This window comes from Peromyscus californicus, unplaced genomic scaffold (genome assembly GCF_007827085.1).
Source record: "Peromyscus californicus insignis strain IS unplaced genomic scaffold, ASM782708v3 Scaffold_8__1_contigs__length_139910024, whole genome shotgun sequence".
Classification (NCBI taxonomy): domain Eukaryota; kingdom Metazoa; phylum Chordata; class Mammalia; order Rodentia; family Cricetidae; genus Peromyscus; species Peromyscus californicus.
Window position 1 is genome coordinate 62,282,761 of NW_026294606.1, and position 20,725 is coordinate 62,303,485.

At 40.9% G+C, this 20,725-nt stretch overlaps 1 protein-coding gene across 30 annotated transcripts in view; it reads left to right on the forward strand.

Moving 5' to 3' along the window:
- Celf2 (CUGBP Elav-like family member 2) overlaps positions 1–20,725 on the forward strand; it is an 842,930-nt gene that overhangs the window by 806,806 nt on the left and 15,399 nt on the right. For 24 of the 30 annotated variants that reach the window (XM_052727707.1, XM_052727708.1, XM_052727705.1 and 21 more), the window contains one exon: positions 14,483–14,602. In XM_052727707.1, coding sequence (XP_052583667.1) covers positions 14,483–14,602 — 120 coding nt within the window. Of the gene's footprint in view, positions 1–14,482; positions 14,615–20,725 lie in introns of all 30 variants that reach the window. The other 6 variants (XM_052727693.1, XM_052727690.1, XM_052727713.1 and 3 more) reach the window with 1 other exon arrangement.

Here is a 20,725-nt window from a genome sequence, read left to right on the forward strand (position 1 = left end):
ACACACGACATACACATAATTAAAAACAACTTTAAAAAAATAAGCAATTCTTAAAAGTCTGTAAAAGTTACATCATTGCTAAGGAAAAGGTTTTTAAGATGGGCAAAACAAACGTTTTTCTAGGCTGCAGAGACGTATCCAGAACAAAAGAAACAAAAAGAGGATGTGAAGTGCAGACTGAGGAACTAGAACAGGAAGGCAAATTGGAGGGCTGTGACAGTCACGGACCCATCTTTGGAAGAGTCAGTCCTAATGTTGATCTCCCAGAGGAACTCTAGTAACATCCCTGGCCGTGGCGTGTTCCTCTGTCCCAGGCACCTAGTGCACAAAGTGAAAGGCAGAACACGGAATAAATGCTGAGTAAGTGGATTGTAACCTTAAAACAAAGAAATGAAGTGGGTATAGTTTTATAACCAGCCACCAAGATGTCCTTCCAAAGAATAGATGGGAGCCTGTCTATCCTGCCCCGTGCTGTTCACCTGGCTAAATAAATATATCTGGAAGCCCCCAGGGAAAGCCGAGAAGCTGACCCCAGAACCTGGCTCACTGATTCAGTACAGCAACCCCAGCCGAATGTGTTGGAGAAACCGCCTTGCTTTGTCCACTAGATGAACATCTCATAAATGCTTTCCCACTATCGGATCTACTACCACAGCCTGTTTTTAGGAACTGCATTTGGAATCCTTCCCCTTTTCTGCTGGTATGCTTTCCAACGTGATAGATGTTACGGGGCGGGGGATGCATTCATAGCCAGGACTACTGGCATAGGCCAGTATATCTCAGCTACCTGGGAAGCTGAGGCAGAAAGATCACAAGTTCAAGGCTAGCCTAGTCAACTTAGAAGACCCTGTATTAAAAATGAAAATGAGCCGGGCGGTGGTGGCGCACGCCTTTAATCCCAGCACTCGGGAGGCAGAGCCAGGCGGATCTCTGTGAGTTCGAGGCCAGCCTGGACTACCAAGTGAGTCCCAGGAAAGGCGCAAAGCTACACAGAGAAACCCTGTCTCAAAAAACCAAAAAAAAAAAAAAGAAACAGAGCTGAAGATACTGCTCTATAATAAAGCACTTGCTTAGCATACGTAAGGTCCTCTGTACAATTCCTAGTCCTGCAGAACAAGATGGGAAGGCACTCATCCAGTATGTAAAATTGGACCAACAGTTCCCCAGTAAGTCTGACAGTGATGGCTATGCAGTGTCTTACTCAAATCTGCTAACTGTGGATTTAAAAGAGCTTCTGAGCCATGAGGGAAAACTCAGCAGAAGTGGGAACATTCCAGAAGCTGAGGCTGAAAAGTACTTATTGAACATATAGATTGAAAATATTTGGTATCTGTATCTAGAAACAAGAAAGATTCCTATTCAGGGTAGAGGTTTAAAAAACAGTAAAGATTGTAATGGAGGAAGTGCCTTTGCCTTTAGAGAGAATGCTGACATCTTAACAAGAGTCAGTGGAGCTAATCATTTAATTTTCTCAGTGGTGAAATGGAATTGTTTCACTTTCCTCACTGAAATACTGAGGTTTGACATACATGAGTTTATATACATATATACACATAGTACATATGTATTCTATAATCACTTTTTCTAAAATAAAATGTTAAGTATTATGGGAAAAATCATTCTTTGGTATGGCCATACAGTGCTGTTCCTGGAGAAGTGCTAACCAGGACCCAGGGGTACTCCTGTAGTCTCCTGCCTTGGGAAAACAAACATTTCCGCAGTCTTCCCAACAGTGCTAGAATGTGAATGGAAATGCTAGTGTGGCTTCTTCCCTTGTCCCCTTTTGTGCTCCATTGCCCAGCTGGCAGGAAACTTCCCACAATGCCTAAAATGCGAGGTTGGAGACTAACATTCCCTTACCAAAGACAGAACAGTGCTACTGGATTAAATAGAGTGGGACACTCATGTCTGAGTGGGTTTATTATCAAGGACCAGGCACTGAGGCCTGTCCAGAGTCATTTTGTTTTTTTGTCCGGGCAACACACTAATGTGTGGTCTGTGTTGGCTACTTGAAAAAACAAAGTTTTGTTGATCCTGACACAGACAAGCCCACATCCCTGTTTTCCAAATGGAGGGAAGTATGACATGAGCTTTTGAGGTTCTGTTATTCAGAGAGAAATCTGTGTCATAGCAATGGCCATCCTCTCATTTGGGAAAACTCAACCTTTCCACCATGGTGAAGGTCAGACATAAGGCAGGAAGTTAGTAAAGCAGATGACTTGGGCCACCTTTCCTCAAACTCTTTTTCTGGAGCCGTACTGTGAAGGGGCTACCCACCACCCCTACATTTCCCCAGAGTGCTCTTGAGTAGGAGCAGCAGGAAATATTAGATAGAAGGATATAGAGGGAGAAGATAAAGATAGAAAATACAGGATAGCCTCGAGAGGGCCTGGATCCCAATCCAAACGGGCCCAGACTGTCTCTGTCCTAAGGTATTTATAGGAATGCCAAGGGGTGGAACAAAAGACCTCCCCCCAGCACATCCAAGTGCAGACCATCTCAGGCCCATGGTCCAATCATCCTCTCTATGCAGACCTGCTGGGTAAAGCTACTAGGAAACCTGAAAATGGGCTCCCACACCATACCATACTTTATAGGGGCAAAAAGTCTTCGTGGTCATCTATCCAAACACCTCATCCATAATCCTGACAAGGACCCAGAGGCTAAAGGACAGTTTTTCTGAAGGGAAGAATGTTTTACCAGCAGGTGTTGAGAGAGTTATTTTTAGACTGTGAAAGACTAGAAAGCAAGAGTTTCTGGGAAACAAGATCTGTATTTCTGGATCTTTGTATTTCCATCCTCTTGCCCTTGTCAGTCAGTAGTTGTCAACATCATTTTCAGTCTGTATCCATGACCATTTGTAAAAACACATGTCTGTCTGGGGGCAGCTAAGAAGGGGAATGTACTTTTTCAAAGACAGGATCTCACTATGCATCCCTGGCTGGCCTTGAACTCACAGAGAGCTAACTGCCACTGCCTCTGCCTCTCTCAGCTTCCCAGTTGCTGTCATGTGGCATGCCCCACCACAGCTGGCTTAATACTTTTTATTGGGATAAATCATGAGCAAAATATTATTGAAGTGTCAGTGTTCTCTTCTTTCTATTCCATTCTTAAAAGATCCATGTATGGTAAAATTATATAAACTAACTCTTTCAAACTCAAGGCCAAGGGCCATTTTTGTCCTTAAGTGTGTCTTTATGGGACTGGAGAAGATACCAAAAATAATACCTGGTTTATTGGCAATTACTATAATAGGGTGTTGTTGTTTTTTTCAAATAAAGTAGTGAGAGTTCCAAAAGGCACTTAAAATGAAAATTAAAGTGATGAAATCACTGAGACTACTTTGTATATTAAAGTATGGTATTTGTCCACATCAGTTTCTCCTCCTCCAAAATTTTGGCTCTTAGAATAAAAAATTTGAAAATTAATTTCAAATCACAATCGTCCTGAGACTGAATTTTCCTCTCTGGTGTTCTAGAGAGTCCCTCTGTCTCAGTGCTGCACCAGGCTGTATACACTTCCCAGTGAATGGGCAGTGCACATGGGGTAAAGCACACGCCACCACAGACTGTCAATGAGATAACCCTGCCTCAGAACCTTGTGTGCTGTCGTACAGCACGGCTTCCTCCTCCTCCCATCACCCCTTCCTTTCCTCTCTCTTCCCAAGAATCTGTTCAGAAATAAGTTGAAATAAGAGGTACGGTTATTGGGGAATAATTAGGCCCCATGGGAGATGAGCCACTCAGTATTTCATTAATGCCCTAGGGTTGTGATTAGCTAATAATGATAGTGCCTGTGCCATTGCATCACTATGCTGCCCCTCACATTGTTTCCCTGCACTGTTGGAATACAGCATCCAAGCTTATCGGAGACAAACCAGCAACCATAGGCCCCAGTGACTTACACTGAGCAGATATTTTCTGTGTGTTTACAACTGTTTTGTTTCCTAAACCACAAAGACACTGTGCTTTCACTCTCTAATTATTCTGTGGAAAGTGGTTAATGAATGCACTGAAGACAATTCTTGCTCTTTTCTATTAATGCTGTTTTATGTAGCTTAAAAGAAAACTCTTGCTGCCTGGAAAATGTAGGGAAGAGGGTCAATAGAAAACTCTATGTTTTCCCTGTGTGTAGAGTTGTGCTATGTAAGACCTGCAAATACACAGGTAAAGGGAATGTCTTGATGTAGAAAGGACTCTTCAGTAAAGAAGGAGCAGGTGTGAAAGGTCAACAAACTCATGCCAGGCACTTCATCTACCTTCCTTGGCAGATCTGACTCTCTAGAAGGATTAAGTATAGACTGTTCCTTAGCATTCAGCAGTGAGACTTCCCCAAAGAAGAATGCTGCATACTGTCCCACCTATAGCATATAAGAAAGCAACAGTGAAGTTTCTTTTTGTGTTTCCAGTGAATCTCAGAGCAAGTGAAGTCACAAAATGGCCTTGGATTTGGGCCTCCCATCTCCTGCTTCTGCACAAGAGTGGCTGCTTGGAAACTGAGTGGATATCTACTCATTTCCTCTGAAGAGTTGGGTCAGGAATGAGAGTGTCTCTAGCCCTCTTCTAGTGACACCAAGACAGCATCTGGCTTTATCAGTTCTGGTTTTAAATACTTTTACTCTGTTTGGCATATAGCAGAAAGAAAGTTGGATAAATCTTTCACTGAGCCCTTCAATAAGGCTACAACCTAAAGAGAAATGAGTGTCTTTGCCTAAGATCCGCAGATCAGCTCTGCTCTAAGAAAACTGGGATGAGGCTATCCTGTCCCCCTACCTCAGCCTTCCATTCATTCATTCAGCAGGTGCTTAGTTAGTACCTACTGTGTGTCATTACTCTTGAGGTTCTAGGAAATTAAAACAGGCAAAAATCCTTATTTTTTTAATATGCTTGCCTTCTGGTAGGATTTTTTAATATATAGAACAGAACCACATGTATCACAGTTTTTTGTCTGTTTATTTGTTTTGGTTTTTGAGACAGGGTTTCTCTGTGTAGCCTCGGCTGTCCTGGATCTCGCTCTGTAGACCAGGCTGGCCTCAAACTCAGAGATCCACCTGCCTCTGCCTCCCGAGTCCTGGAATTAAAGGCGTGCGCCATCACTGCCTGGCTATTACATGTTTTTAACTCATTTCCCCTGACCCCCAACTGTTCTCCTTTCCTGTCATAAACCAGACCTGACCTCTCTCCATAAACCTTCACTTCATGGTTCTAAGGGAAATTCATACGGTTATATCAGACATTCCTAGGACCAGTGGTTCCAAGTCAATCACTCATGCAGAGATAGAGTGAAGGTGGCTTTCTGAATCAGATTTCTGAGAGCCCTTCCCTGCAGGTAGAGTATGTAGTGAATCCAAGTGAGCCAGCCCCAAGAGTCTCCTGACTCTGAGATGTGGAGAGTCCTAATTACCTTTTAAAAAACAAACAAACTTTATCACTAAGTGCATATATGGTTACAGCTATCTGTTTCTTTTAAAAAAAAAAAGGGAACTCTGACCAGATGGCCCAGATAACATCTAATCAACACTGGCTTCTGGGTTTACAGCACAGAAAAGCTGGCCTTTGTGGTTGTTCCTCTGGAATTGGAGTGGCATGTGCTGGTAAACATCCCTTGGAGGGAAGACAGACTACAAATAGGGAAAGCATAGTGAGTCAGAAAGCCACATAGATGTCTTTATATTTCTAAATAGAGCTGCATTGTACATCTTCATTTGTGCTGTGAGAAGTGAAGTTGGAAACTTTCCCAAAATTTTGCCTTGAACTGTAAGAATTCTGCCTCATTGGAGTGCTCATTTTGGTGATGGCAGCCATGTTTGGAACTAGTAAAAACGAAGGGCTTTTAAAAAGCTGATTGAAGAGATTTCTGAGGCTACCAGGGCTAGCTCCAAGGTTTGCAGCAAGCTCGTCATACATAATTATCCAAGTCCCTGCATTCAGAATTTTTACAAGCAAGAGCAATATGTCTCTGGGACAGCTCCCCTCACTTTAGAAGACATCTATTCTCAGATGAGTCTCCTTCATATTAACCTAAAATCTATCACTTTGTAACTTCCATCCACTGATTCTAATTTGGATCTCTTGAGCTACAAAGAATACCTTTTTAATGTCAGAACCTAAAACTGTTTCATCCCTTGGTTTTCTCTTTGTAAACTAAATATTACATTTTTAAACTTTTCCTCTTTTTTCAACTTTCATATCTGATCATTCTCCTGGATGTTCTCAAAACGAGAGAGAGAGAGAGAGAGAGAGAGAGAGAGAGAGAGAGAGAGAGAGAGAGAGAGAGAGAGAGAGTTAGTTGAGGGGGATGGTTTTCTTGATGAGTAACTTAGCAGTAAAAGCAAGTTTGTCATTGTTCATCCAGTTACCAAGGGGTGAGGAAGCTTTGAATCTTCAAGTGTTCCAGAATGATGAAATGGTAGTGAATTCTCTTAAGGACAGAATGGCCAAAGGTTTCCCAACAAATTCATGTCCTGCTATATAGCAAACCAGTGCCACCCATCTGATTTTCATGCCCTCTCTCAGAGATAAATTACTTCTTCTTTGGGAATTAATGCTAAGCCTCAGTTAAATTGAGATTGCCTAATATCTCACAGATTGGAAGAAACAGAGCCAAGAACATTAAAGGTGGATCTAGGATCTATAAGCAAATTCATTGCCTCCATAAGTAAGTCTCTGTGGTATCCATGAGGTCCATCCAAATCACAAAATAGGATTTTAAGTTCAGTGTCAACATAGTGTTGAGCCTCTATAGTTAACGAGCTACATGTAAATCCTAGTTCCATCATTTACAATGCCTAGCACCTGGTGTGCACTCAAAAACTATTAGCTGCCATCATTATTAGTGTCATTCCTGGTGAAAATGCGTTTTCTATTTCTGTTACTAATTACAAGTACAGTTGCTTCAAAAATACACTGTCTTAAAGTTCTACAGATAAATAATCAAGCATAATTACTGGACTGACACCAGAGTATATTAGCCAGTTGCATTCCTTCCAAAAGTGCTAGAGGAGGTCCCATTTCATCCCCTTTCCAGCTTCTGGCCACTGACTTGACTTCCCTCCTGGCCTGTCTCCATCTTCAGAGCCAGGGACCTCGGGCCAAATCCTCCTCATGCTGCCACATTCCTGGAGTTTCCTTTTCCAGTTCTCACGTCCACTTCTAGGAGCCCACTAGGATAATATGGAAAACATCCCCATTTTGGTATCAGCCAACTAACAACTGTAATTGCATCTTTAGTTCATCTTTGTCATGTCGTCTAGCATGTTCACAGGTTCAAGGAGTTAAAGCTTGGACATCACAGGAGAAGATACTGTTCTGCCTGTCTCTTTCTTGAAACATTGTCTTTTGGAACCAAAGCTTATTTCCTACCAGGATAGAAAGAGAATAGACAAGAAGGCCTTTATCAAGGCTCCATGGCATTTTGTTTCAGTTCAGTGCCCTTGTGGTGATCATGGTCAGTGAGTGCAAGATCTTGCCATTCTCTCCATTCCATGAAGTCACCAAGTCTTCCCGTAAGCAAAGTGAAATTTATGATGGGAAGAAAAGTTATGGTCCTTTCATCTCTGGAAAACTAAGAAAGGGAAAATAGGCATTTATCTTTGGCACAACTCACCTTTGAAAGAAAAACTGAACTATTTATTGCTGAGCTTGAAACCCAGATCCTTGTATATGGTAAACATGTGCTCTATCCCTGATCTATACCCCTAGCCCCATATTAAACTTTCTTAACAGTAATGACTAATCCTACCTTAATATCTGGGCTGGTTAAAGAAAGATTTCTGTTTATATCCATATGAAAAAGTCATGGGGTCTTTCTGTGAATCCTGTACACAGTTGGAATTCTAGCTGCCATCTGTACCTCTCTTGTGTACTAACTAGGTCAATCTATTCAACACCTTAATCTATGTTTCCTCATCCTTAAAGTAAAGGAAACGACTTCTGACTAGTTTTCAAGTTGTCTTAAAGGATCTACCTACAGTGAAAGAATGTCTGAGAGATTTGTTAATTGTTAGTGTTGACAACTAGAGAGTAGAAACCACTGCTTGAGTACCATAGTAGACAGCAGTTCTTATAGGGGATCTGCAGACACTATTGTCTTTCTGAATCACAAAGGCCTCAGTCTTGTAACCCACAGTTTTCATCTGAACCTATAAATTCCTGGATATATTGTTTACTCAGGACAAATTCTGAAGACAAGCCATCAGGTTCCCTCCTTTGGGGTTGGTATTAGGGATTTCTCAGTGTGGAATTTTTACAGTAAGGAACAAATCTAGTCAGATGAGCAAATAAATTCTGTGACTATATCAAAGTAAGCATGTCCTTAGCACCAGTCTCCTTTGGCTATCTCACTTCTTGAATTTTATACTGCCCCTACACAAGGTTTTCACAAAAGGGCACAGACTGTGTCTGCAACATGAGCCAATAAAGACAAGACTTTTGTCTATTATGTTTCATTTTCTCTCCCTGTTAGCCAGCTTGTCCAAACATCTATAGGCTGGTAAGATCTAACCTGTGGTAAAACAGGCTTCAAATGCCATGCATGAAAATTATCACTGTCGCCACGTAAACAAGGTGAAGCAAACATGGCTGGGCCCCATTTGGATATCTCCTTATGTTACTCTGCAACCTCTTGTATGAAATGAAACAGCCTCCTACCCACAAGCATTCTTGGAAAATGAGTCAACACTTATACCTTTCCTGAGTGCTCTTTTGGAATTTTACAAATAGTTTTTGTGAGAAAGTAAAAGATAATGGCTCCTAGTAGAGACTGGAGAGAATTGTAGGTGGACAGAATGCAGTTACCCAAGACAGCCCATTGCCAGTCTGCCAACACTGAAATAGGAAAATAGTGGGTTGATGTCATTTAATTTGTCCTGTGTTGTGTTGAGGATCTTTGTCGTCTATTGTGCATCTGCCGAACATTTAGTTTTTAAGTGCTTGACTGAGATTGGCCCTGTGACAAATCTGAATTTAAACAGATTGTTAAAATTCAGGAGGTTCTTAAAGGCAGCTCCACATGCAATAGAAAGATCTCTTTGCAACTAAAGTTAGGGCAGATTTTTAAAGTCTTAGCCAATGACACAGCATACATAGAATCCTCTCACCTTAAGACACTTCATGCAGGTAACTTCTCACATTTTCATACTTAATTCTACTTTGTACCTGTTCTTTGCCTTCTATTAGGATTTCCAGAACATAGTTCAATGAAGTGAGTAACCATATTCAATCTACTTACTATACTCAGCCCTAAGTGTTTTTAAATTAAGTAGAAAAACAAGGTGCAAACAAACCTATGACTGGCACCCTGTTTGTTTATTGCCCATGACAGAATGGTCCTGTGGTTCCCAGGCTCTTTCACTACCTCTCTTGTTCCATAAATCCAGGCTTACTTGACAGTGGAGTACTCTATCTGTCTCTAATGAGTTTCTCTCTAGAAAAACTTACTGTTTACCTTTGGAGCTGTGAATTGTGTACACAAGAGCAAGCAGAGGAAATTTGTTACTCCTTTCTCCTCAGACTCACCTCTCAGACCTAAAGGACCCCCTAAAATCATCCATGAGCCATAGAATCTGCCAGTTCCAAAATCATTCTCTCTCTTACCACTAAATGAAACTCTAAGGTGAAGTAAGCTGCTGATGAGTCTACTTCCTTCTGTGTTGTTTTCTCTGTATTTGACCACAGACAGTGGGCAAACAACTTGACACATGGCACCCTCTGACTTCTTTATAAGGTGGAGGAGGAGGGCCACCCAGCAGGAATAAAATAATAGCCATGATGTCATCAACAGTTCAAGATGATTTATTAGTTACTTATCTTGTTACTGAAACAAAATACCTTACAAAGGCAACCTAGGGAAAGGAAATATGGTTTAGGCCTACAGTTTGAGGCTGTAGTCCATAATGGCAAGAAAAGTCACAGTGCAGGAGCATGAGGTAGCTGGTTACACTGCTTCTGCAGTCAGGAAGCAGACAAGGATCAGTGTTGGTGCTCACCTTACTTTTTTTTCAATCCAGCACTGTACACATTTAGGGTGTGTGTGTTCCCACCTCAGTTCCCCTAATCCAGGAAAATCCCTCAAAGACATGCTCAAAGGTTTGTTTCTGTAGTGATTCTAAATCCTGCCAAGTTGGCCATCAAGATTAACAATCATAGTTGTTTAGAATGAAAAGTAGGGCGGGGGGGGGGGGGGGGATTCTCTTCTTTGTTGTTGTGGGAAATATATCCTAGATAGTCATCCCTTCATTTCATCTTCCGTTTGTAAATGATGAGAACCAAAGATAAGTAATCTTACAGTGACATTGAGCTGAGTCTTTTTGTTGTTGTTGTTGTTGTTAATCTTTAGTCAAAATGATGGAAACAAAGAAACAAGGCTTGGGAGAACAGTTTGAACCTAAAGTCTTTGCAGCTTGACTGTGGTTTGCAGACCCTTGTTTCTTCTCGTTGGTGTAATTGGCAGCCAAGTGTAAGATCTGTCTGATATGAACAGTAGTTACACATTTCTCTGATGACCAATGACCTAGATTTCCTCCCCTCCATACCTCCTCCAAGTTTGGTTTCTATTCATTTCCTGAACTGCTGTATGAGGATTATCCCATGTCTCAGCCCATTCTTTTCCATTCACTTCTCCTTGCTCTGAGGAGTGAGAGGAAAGGAAAGAAAAACTGAGCTCTGAGTAAAATTAGTCTTCTGATAGGCACTGTACATTAGCACTTGAGTTACTGTACTGACTACATTCATCAGGACAAATTCTTTGTAATTTTCTTTGTCCCTGATGAAATACAGGTTTTGTGAAAATATATGAAACTCCTTTGCAATGCAAGAGATTAGGCTAATGTTTTTCTCTTCAGTGTTGTTCTATGTTAGTCTCTTATTAGTCTAGCCAATATGTCTTCTTACAGCTGCTATTGGCAGGTATGTATTTTCTGTTCTTGAACAAACTTAGGAATCCACTTCTGACTTTTTCACTTTAGAATGGACTGAAAGCAATATATGTCAGTGGAAACGATACTTCAAAATTTGAGCTGTGATCTTCTCCTGAGCTAGTGGGTTCAGCATTTTCCATGTATGCACAACCGTGAGTGACAGGGCCAGTCAGCCATGTAGTCACAAGGAGAAATATCAGGCGTCTTAGCTATGTTACTGAATCAGAATGTTCAGTAGGGTGCTGTAGCAAATACATTTCCAACTTAGGATATTTCCTGGTTTGAATGGGTTCATTGTTCTGTTAGAAGTCAAGGGGCATCTATATTTTCAAGTTGTCTCTGAATCTACGTGTGCCTCCTTACTTAGCATAGTTAAACCTCAGCTGGGGATTTTTGGTAAGCACAGTATGGTCATCAATTAATATTTTTATAAATAAGGTTGAATTTGGGTATGTCCTTTTACTTTTTTTTCACATGCCTATTTCTCTAGTCTTCTTTTATGGTTTTATTTCACATTAAGTGAATATTTACTAATCCAAAATGTTAATTTATTTAATGATTTTTTTTTCCTGTTTTCAAATTTGATTACCTTAATGATTACTGTAAATTATCTTATCAGAACGTACTTCTGATTTATAGTCTTAATTTTAGTAAGATAAAGAAATGTTCCTCCTATATAATTCCTTCCCTTTTGGCCTTTTAAGTGTTTTTTTTGTTTTTGTTTTTGTTTTTTTTTTTGTTTTTCGAGACAGGGTTTCTCTGTGTAGCTTTGTGCCTTTTCCTGGAACTCACTTGGTAGCCCAGGCTGGCCTCGAACTCACAGAGATCCGCCTGGCTCTGCCTCCCGAGTGCTGGGATTAAAGGCGTGCGCCACCACCGCCCGGCCTTTAAGTGTTTTTTATAAGAACAGTATGTTAAAAACGTAGCAACATATTATAATTATTTTATATAATCTTACATCTTTTAAAGAAATTGAATAAAGGAGAGAAGGTAGTGATTCTTTGTATTTATAGAGTATTTATAACCCTATTTACAATTTCTAGTTCTCTTCATTCTCAAGATCTAAGTTCCTTTTTCTGATAGAATTTCCCTCCATCTTCCTCCTTTAATGGTTATTGTCAAATATATTACATTTCTTATACCACAGACCTACTCATGCAGTTACATACATTTTAGCCAACTTATTTTAGTGAAGAGTTAAAATCTATTATATTTCATAATTATGTAATTACTTTCACTGTGTGTGTGTATGTTGATTCCTATCTAAGATCTCTTATATAAACCTAAGGAATGTGATTATTTCTTATGAGACAGATCTGATACCTATGAAGTAATAGTGCTGTTTTGTTGTTTGTTTTTTTAATCTGGGAATTGTTTCTCCCACTTTTGGAAGATAATTTTTCTGAATATAATTTTAGTTGATAGTTTGTTTGTGTGTTTCTCCATCATTGAATATGTCCCGTTGTAAACACATTGACTCTGCTGAGTAGTCAACTGGAGTCTTACCTGAATCCCTTGTGTGATATTTTTTTTCTTTTGCTACTTTCAGAATTTCCTTTCTATTGTTGACCTTCAGCATTTGCACTCTCATATCTGGATCTGGGTCTCTTTGTGACTTAGTAGTTTATCATATGTAGAATTGGTTCATTTTCTTGAATGTGTCAATGTCTCTCATCAGATTTGGGAAATTATTATTCATCGTGCTTTGGAACATTTTTCTAGTCTCTACTATCACCTTCTGCCTTATGCTTTACATATATGTCAGCATGTTCAACAGTGTACCACATTCCTATGATGCTGTGTTCACTTTTTATTTTTCTGAATGTTCTTCAGAATATTTATATTTTTGATAGCTTCAAGTTCACTCATTCTTATACCAGTTTAAATATGTTCTTGAGCACGATGGTGAATTAATTCATTGCAGCTCTTTATTTTTCAACTGCAGGATTTCCCTTTGTTTGCATTCTTTGTCTTTTTGGATATTTTTGATGATGAATGTTGTTGTCATGCCTTTCTTCCATTCTTTAAGCAGGATTTCTTTTAGTTGCGTATCTTTTAAATACTTTCTTTGATTTTTTTCCCCCTGCTAAGTCTTAATGTCTGGGTTGTCTACTCTTTTGCCCTATATGATCACATCTTATTTCTTGGTGTTTATTATAATGGTTTCTTAACAAGTGGGCATTTTAGATAGATAATAGAGCAAATCTGGATCCTGGTCCTCCTTAGTCACTCCCAGACTGGCTTCTGTTGTTTATTGCATGAAGAATAGAAGAAGTTTGTAGCCTATCTGATGTACCTGGTAGGAGACCATCTCATTACACCTCTGGAACCCCAAAGGCTGACCTGTTAGTATGAGATAAACTTAGTGCTGTGAAGGGCTATAGGGATTTCCCTCCGATGATTTATAGTCGTAAACAGGCCTTCACATGAGCTTTACATGGGTGGTCAAAATCCTCAAGCAATTTGAAAAGATCTCTGGTTTACCTTTTCCTCTAATACTTGCGTAATCAAATGGAAATCATCCCTGAAAAGACCCATCTTCAACCCAGACCCCAAAGATTTCCAGAAAAAAAATTTCAATAATATTGAATAAAGTTCACATTCAAAAATCATAAAATACAGTTAAAACAAGGACTAAAAGTAGGAATCGGGCTGGAAATGGCTCAGCAGTCAAGAGTGTTTGATACTCTAGCATGAAGACTGGGCTTTGAATACCATTACCCATGTTAGGTGGCTCACAAATGCCCCTAACTCCAGCTCCAATGGATCCAACTCCCTCTTCTGGTCTCAACAGGTACCAATATACATATGCACATATACTCACATAAGCATAAAAATAAATAAGCAGTAAAAACAAATCTTTTTAAAAACTAAACAGCAGAGTCAGAATTGGACAATATATTTAGATAAATCCATGGCCTCAGATATTAGAACTATTAGCACATTTACAGAAAGGAAGTAAAACTAATATGTTTAGAGAAACTTAAGGAATTTTAAAAATTAGAATTGCAATTTAATATTGAAATGACCATACTGATGCTTCTGGAAATATAAATTATAATGTAACATACAGTGACTCTAAATCTAAGAGCATTTTAGATATAGCTAAAGAAAGTTTGGTGAGCAAATTAGTACAAAATATAAATTTGAGAGTCTCCTACAGTGGAACTGAGAGGATAACCTAGACTTGCAGGGTTACCATTCACAATTTTTCCCAGGAAACAGAAAGCAGCATCCTCACTCTGCTGGCAAAACAGATGGAGGTGGGCTATTGCGAAGGAGGGCATTGAAATCAAGGCCTTACTCAATGAAGCTGAAGACCACTGAACTATGAACCCAGCCCACCATGTGATCTCTTCAGTTACACACTCTAAGTGCCAAAGGCCCTACAAGTACAGTTCCATTTGGTGTTTTGTTTTGTTTTTTTTTACAGAAAAACTTCGAGGAAAAATCACATATCTGGTGTTTAAGTGACTCCAGGTTAGCCTGTATAGTGACAACAGATTCTTTCCATTCCAGTCAGCTCTTACCTTGTGTTTTCTCTCTCCCTTTCTCTCTCTCTCACAGTGGCTGCTTCAACCCCCAACTCCACTGCTGGTGCAGCCATGAATTCCTTGACCTCTCTTGGGACTCTGCAAGGATTGGCTGGAGCCACTGTCGGATTGAATAATATTAATGCACTAGCAGGTACCTTAAACAGTGAGTATTCGCTGCTCTGGTGGACAGCCTTCCCCTAAATTCTCCAGAAAGTGGTCAGCCAGAATTGACCAAAAAAGGATATGAAATGGGGAGAACTAAAACTTGGGATGGAGGAGCACATGGTTCAGTAGGCACCAGCTTTCCCCTTTGATTTTCTCCCAAAATGAACCCAACCGCATCCCGCCCCTGCTTCCTTCCAATGTCTAGGAGAAGTCTGAATCCTTGGATTGTGACAGATAGTTTCAGGTTCCAGGGAGTCTGGTTTCGTTTTTGGTTTTCTCAGCCCTGCTGCAAGGCAGGGTGTTCGAATAGAAACGTTGATAGAGTGGAAGTTGGGGAGCGGATGTCCAGGTCTACTGCCCGTCAGCTGGAAGAGCTCAGGCAAATCACAGCTCCCTCTCTGGCCCGTCTCAGTGGGAAAATTGAAAAGTCTGGGTCAAATGATATTAAAGGTGCCTCCAGCCTGAAAACTCAAGGATTCCAGATAAGTGTAGAAGCAAAAAATTAGTCCTTGGAAAGCCAGAAATGCACTTGAGTGGCAAGGAGATGCTGCTAGGAAAAGACCTATCTTCATTAAGTGCCTGGAGAGGTGGGTACCTCTACAACAGTGACTGTAAAGGGGTGTCATTTTACTGCGGCAGACAACACAGGATTTGGGCAAATAGGTTAGTTAGCAAATTTACACTTGATTCTGAAACAAACCGACCCATTTAGAAAGGATGCTAGCCTCTGCTCCACACAGCAAACTGTGCTGTGACTAGGATGCATGTGGAATAGTGCCCAGGCCTGAGGATGAGTCACACTTGAGGATCAAGTTTGAGGTGGGCTTCTGCACTGGGGAACATCCATGTCCTTCCACAAGGGGGACATCTAATTTACCTGCCCATCCATTTGGTCACCCTGGGTGCCCAGGAGGCCCAGAACAGCCAACAGAGTTTCTGCACTGTGGACCTAGTTGTCTGCCAGACGGCCGAAGCACTGTGACACCTGCCTGCTTAAATTTGTAATAAGTGGGTCCTGGCCATTCACCTCACTTTAGGCCATCATTTAGTAAGTAATAAACTGTTTTACTGAGTAGCCACACCACAATTATTTTAAATCCCAAATCCTCATTTACATTTAAAATTTCAAAATGTAATAATTTGCAAAAACCAAGTTGGACCAGCAGCATCCTTACCTGCCAAGCCTGATGAACTGAGTTCAACCCCTGGGGACCCACTTGGTAGAAGAAGAGAACGACCTTATACAGTTGTCCCCTAACCTCCACAAGCACACACACTTACACACACACATTCACATACAAAAAAATAAATAAATGTAATGGAAGAGTTTACACTCTCAAATGTATCCACATAAAGATTAACTTGTATAATCCTCGTAAGAAAGTGAACCATATTTTAATAAGTAGATAATGTTCAGGTTTTATTAAGTCTTTTCATTTAGATGTTCTAGGGAGGAAAAAAAAAAAAACTAGACTGAGTTTTATCTCACCATAAAGAATAAAGAAAAAAAAAGTTTCTTTCCACATGTGATGGCTCTAAATTAGCATATAGCACATGGCCTGGTAACCTTGTGACAGCCAGAATGTTTTATTCCAGTTAAAACTGCCTCCAGCTTTTACATCTTCCAGCAGCCACCTAGGAGCCTGGAGGCCCGAGGCCCGTTTCTGGTGCAGCTCCTCTTTTTGACCTTGTCCTGCAGCAGCGCCCCTCAACTGACCCTTCCCCTGGGTTCGGGTGTGTGCACACATCCCTCATGCTGCTTCTCTTGCCCCAGGACCTAGTTCCCCTCAAACAAGGACTTTGATTTGATCGCCTGCCTGTCCTTGGTCTGCAGAGTAACAGGCCAGTGGGAATGGTTGTCCTCCTCAGCACGTGCTCATGACTGCTGTGTGTCTCTTGTCCGCGTCTTGTGCCTCTGCACCCGCTTTGTTTTGTGTTGCTGGGCTTTTCCCATCTTTATCGTGAGGGGGAACTTCATTGAATGATGAGAAACCACAGCTAGTCCTTGTGTGGGGTCACGTGTAACACAGAGTTTGCTCTGGCAAGGACGACAGTTTCAAATTGGGTTGCTGATTTTCATCGTTTGCAATCGGGCTAATAGAAATATGCATAGTTTGTGGCAAGTTAGGAAAGAAGGTTTTTAATTTTACATATCCCTACCTACCAGTCAGTGTGAACCAGGAAGAAAATGTTTAATTAAACAAAAATTATGCACAAATAGAAACACATTCCTTTTTGATCACTGTGTTACTAGTGCAACCTCTTCTGCAACCTCAGCATCAACTTGGGGAGAGTATTTAATACCTGTCTCAAATTAAATATGAAGGGAAACTCTCTTAAGGTGGAACTTCCTCTTGGTTCATTCTCCTCAACAGAAATTATGTTGCTACCTGTTGCAAATAATTCTCTCAAGGTAATCAAGAAATATTTTTCTAGACAGTCAGCTCCTAAAACAGTTCATGACAGCTTGGGTTCTGTTTCCTCCCAGCTAGGCCCCAGGATGGTTATTGTCTGGTCCTGTGGCTCCAGGACTGAGAGGATTCTGGTTTTCTGAACAGAACCAGCTATTCTCCATGAACAAAGCAGCAGACAGAAAGGAGGTAGATGAGGCTTCTTGGCCTAGACTTGGACCTCTTGCCTGCCAGAGGGTCATCCCCTCTCTAAAAGGGTTCATAGATAAGTTGCTAGGTTAAACTGTTTGAAAAACCTTTCCTTTCCTTTCCCTTATATATTAATGAGTGAAGCAAAATAAAAGTTCAGCCCTCTAAAGGTAAATCCAGAATCAACGAGATCAAAAAGAACACTGGTCATTCAGATCTTTCATCTGGATAGTTCAAGGATTTCATGGATATGTTTTATATATTAATATCTAAATTAAGATGAAAAATGCTTTGTGCAGATATATCTAATCGAGAGCCTCTGATTGGTTATTTCTAAATGTAAGTGAAATGGCATCCTTGCTTTTCTTTTTTTAAATTGTTACTCTTCCATATGGCTTAACATGTTGTCCTTGAAATTATGACTATTTTACTGTAACTAGTCATAAACACTTGGTGAAAAGTGATTTTGAAATTCTTTTGTGTGAAGAAAAGAAGAGAGGCTTTGGGCACATTACCCTAGCTTACAGTGCTCTTCTTTACATGTGGAGTCATTGCTTTAATCTGTAAGCTAGCAATTTCTGAAGGTGAACGTCATTCCATACCAGAGCACACCCCAGTCACATTTGCATCTGTGATCATCCCAACATGGGCAAGCATGGAAGTGCAACCGTAACTACACTGATACCCGTCCTCCCTAATTCCAGAGGTCTCTCCCAGATCCTCGGTTATTAAGGTGTAGCTTAGCAGGCTACCCCTCATCTGTTCAAAGGAAAACTTACCTCAGTCAGTAGGTCATAAATCTATTCTATAAGTATTCTATAAATGTTTTACTTTCTCTCTTATTTATGTGATCTATCTCCTAGAAGAGTGGCTTGCAAATAAATGTAGTCTACTTATAGCACACTTCTAGTTCTGCTTTTTTAGTACAATTTCCATGATACTCACAAAAATAATTGTGGGTGTGTCTGGTCATTTAACTTGGGTCTGAAGAGTGAATGTAAAAGACTGAGTAATCAGGCTGCATACCAACTAGAGTGTCAGGCTAGCTACCCAGACTCCCGTACAGAGGTTTGTCACACCTATCATTTTATCCAGCCTTCTCTGTCTAAATAGCATACGGGAGAATTTAGATGAATGGGGGAAAGAACTGATCTGTGCAGCTTTCTCAAAGAAAAGCCCTATTCTTTTACATTGAAATAATTGGAATGTTTTATTCAACTAAACTTTCTTCAAATCTCTGCTTCTGTTGTCCAAGGCCTTTAGAGGTAATCAGATTCGAGCAGCTGAGTTGTTAAGTGTTAACTTTGGTACCATGATTATTTAATGTAGAATAGCATCAGGTAATTCATAAGAATTACTCTCAAAACTTGAAATCCTCCTCTGACGGTTCTTCAGATGCTCCCTGAGTTGGCCAACACATAGCCTCCAGATTTTCCAAGACAGTATAAATATTCTAAATGCATTTTTATTTGAAAGAACTTTTTAAACTCCCCTTTATTCTTTATTCAAGAATATGGTAATGTTCTAGAAAAGGGAAGCTTTCGGCTGGGATGACCAAGCTATCTCATTCTTATCTGCATAAGTCCCTGACCAGTTCCCCTACCTTGGCATCTATACTCCAACTACTTCCTGCCTCCGTATAACCGTCCCCAAGTACATATGGCTAAGAGTTTTCTTTCACACACAAAGCAGCAGTAGAAGCAAGCAGAGCTTCCAGAAAATAGGTCTTTGTTAGAGTATAGTGTGAGGCCACAGCAGGCCATGACAAAATACTGCCCAGAAGGATGGAGGACATACATAGCTGGAGTTGCAGACCTCCCCCATACTCTTCTTAGTCAGGAAACCTCCTTCAATACTTGAGAATATGAAGTTCATTCTGTTTCTGTTTTACGAGGTGGAACATAACACAATGGGAAGAATCAAAGATGCAGACTAAGTAGAGTCCTTGTGTGGGACTTATGTGACAGTGTATGGGGGCTGCACAGCCCTTATCAGATAAGCTGTGAAGAGTGACAGATTTGGAGGTATTCATTAGAGTAGAACTCAGGCCTCAGCACATGTCAGGCAGCTGGGCAACCCAGAGTTCCAAAGGTTCTGTGTACACATGAAACCACACAGCCTGGGAGAAGGGCAGTTTCCTTTCAGAATTCCCTCCTATAAAGGAATCAAGTCCACAGCTTGATGGTCTGTATCCCTAACATCGTTGTGAACTGAGAGAACTAGTTTTTCCACGTTGTCCCATGTACTCCTTTAGGCTTCTCAGAAGTATCACACACACATACTGAGCAGTAAGGATAAAACAACCAAAAGGGAAAAGGAGAATTCCTCTCCAGCCCTTTGGCACCCTTAACAATAGGAATGAGTGGGAAGACAAGACACAGTGAGGTAAATGTGATTAGTTGGTATCCGAGGGATCCATTTGGAGTAACTGGGAGGACAAACTGTCTCTAAGCTCTTTAACAGTGCTTGTTTGCATGAGTGGACTAGAAGAGACTAGAGTTATTCATAACAAGAACCTAGAGCAGATGCAGCAGGTCCTCTTCTGGCCAGCACCTCTTAGCTTACTCTGTACTTGCTGAATGACTCCAAATTACTCTTTCTCCAAAGGCTAGTATTTCATTCTTGAGGCCTTCAGACTCGTCCTTACACGGCCTCTATGAGGACGCTGTATGTTGTACCACTCCCCAAAGGCCCAGTTCTGTCTCCTCAAGCCCCACAATAGGAAACCCAAAGTCAATGCACTAGGAGAGTCCTCTCTTGCTAAGTCACAGTCAACTTCCTATCTCAAGAGATGGCGTTGTCCACATGGTATAAGCACAAACAGTGTAAACAGGACATCTCCTACTCTCTATCCTTCCTGTGGACTGCAGGTGACCCTGATGGAGTGTTAAGTGCTTCTGACACTTGATTTTTCTTCATACTTTGCAAGCATCTTTTGGTAGTGATCCTCCATTACCATCAAGATTAGCATTATTTCCAGTAAGTTGTTCTCAGAAACAGATCTTTTTAAAAGCTTTTTAATCATAAAAGAAACCAAAGGTAATTGTGCTACCTATTCCATTTCCTGAGTTCATGGGAAAGTTCATACTACATGAAGTACTGTCTGATTTGACTCAATATTTAAGAAAATGACACAGTCAGCAACCACACAGAGCAACCAAGACACCAGAACAAAATCACATACTGGTCAACATTCAGATCCCCCAAGCTGCTGCCAGAATCCAGCTTACAGACAGTGTCACTCCAGTTCACTGGGAAACATGGCACTGATTACTCTCTGTAAGTAGCTCGAGGGGTCCTGCTCCTCGGTTCAGAAGCGGCTAGGTTATGTACTCCTGCAGCCCAGTCCCTCACAACATCCTTTGCTGTTGAGGGAAGTCAGCTCTCTGGTACTGCCGACTCACTGAAGTACACATCTAAGACTTGTCTGCTCTGCCGCTTCCTAGCCACGCAGCTTGAATGTGAAGGGTTCCTCTCTGCTCCCAAGCTTCCTGAGCCACCCTGGGCCC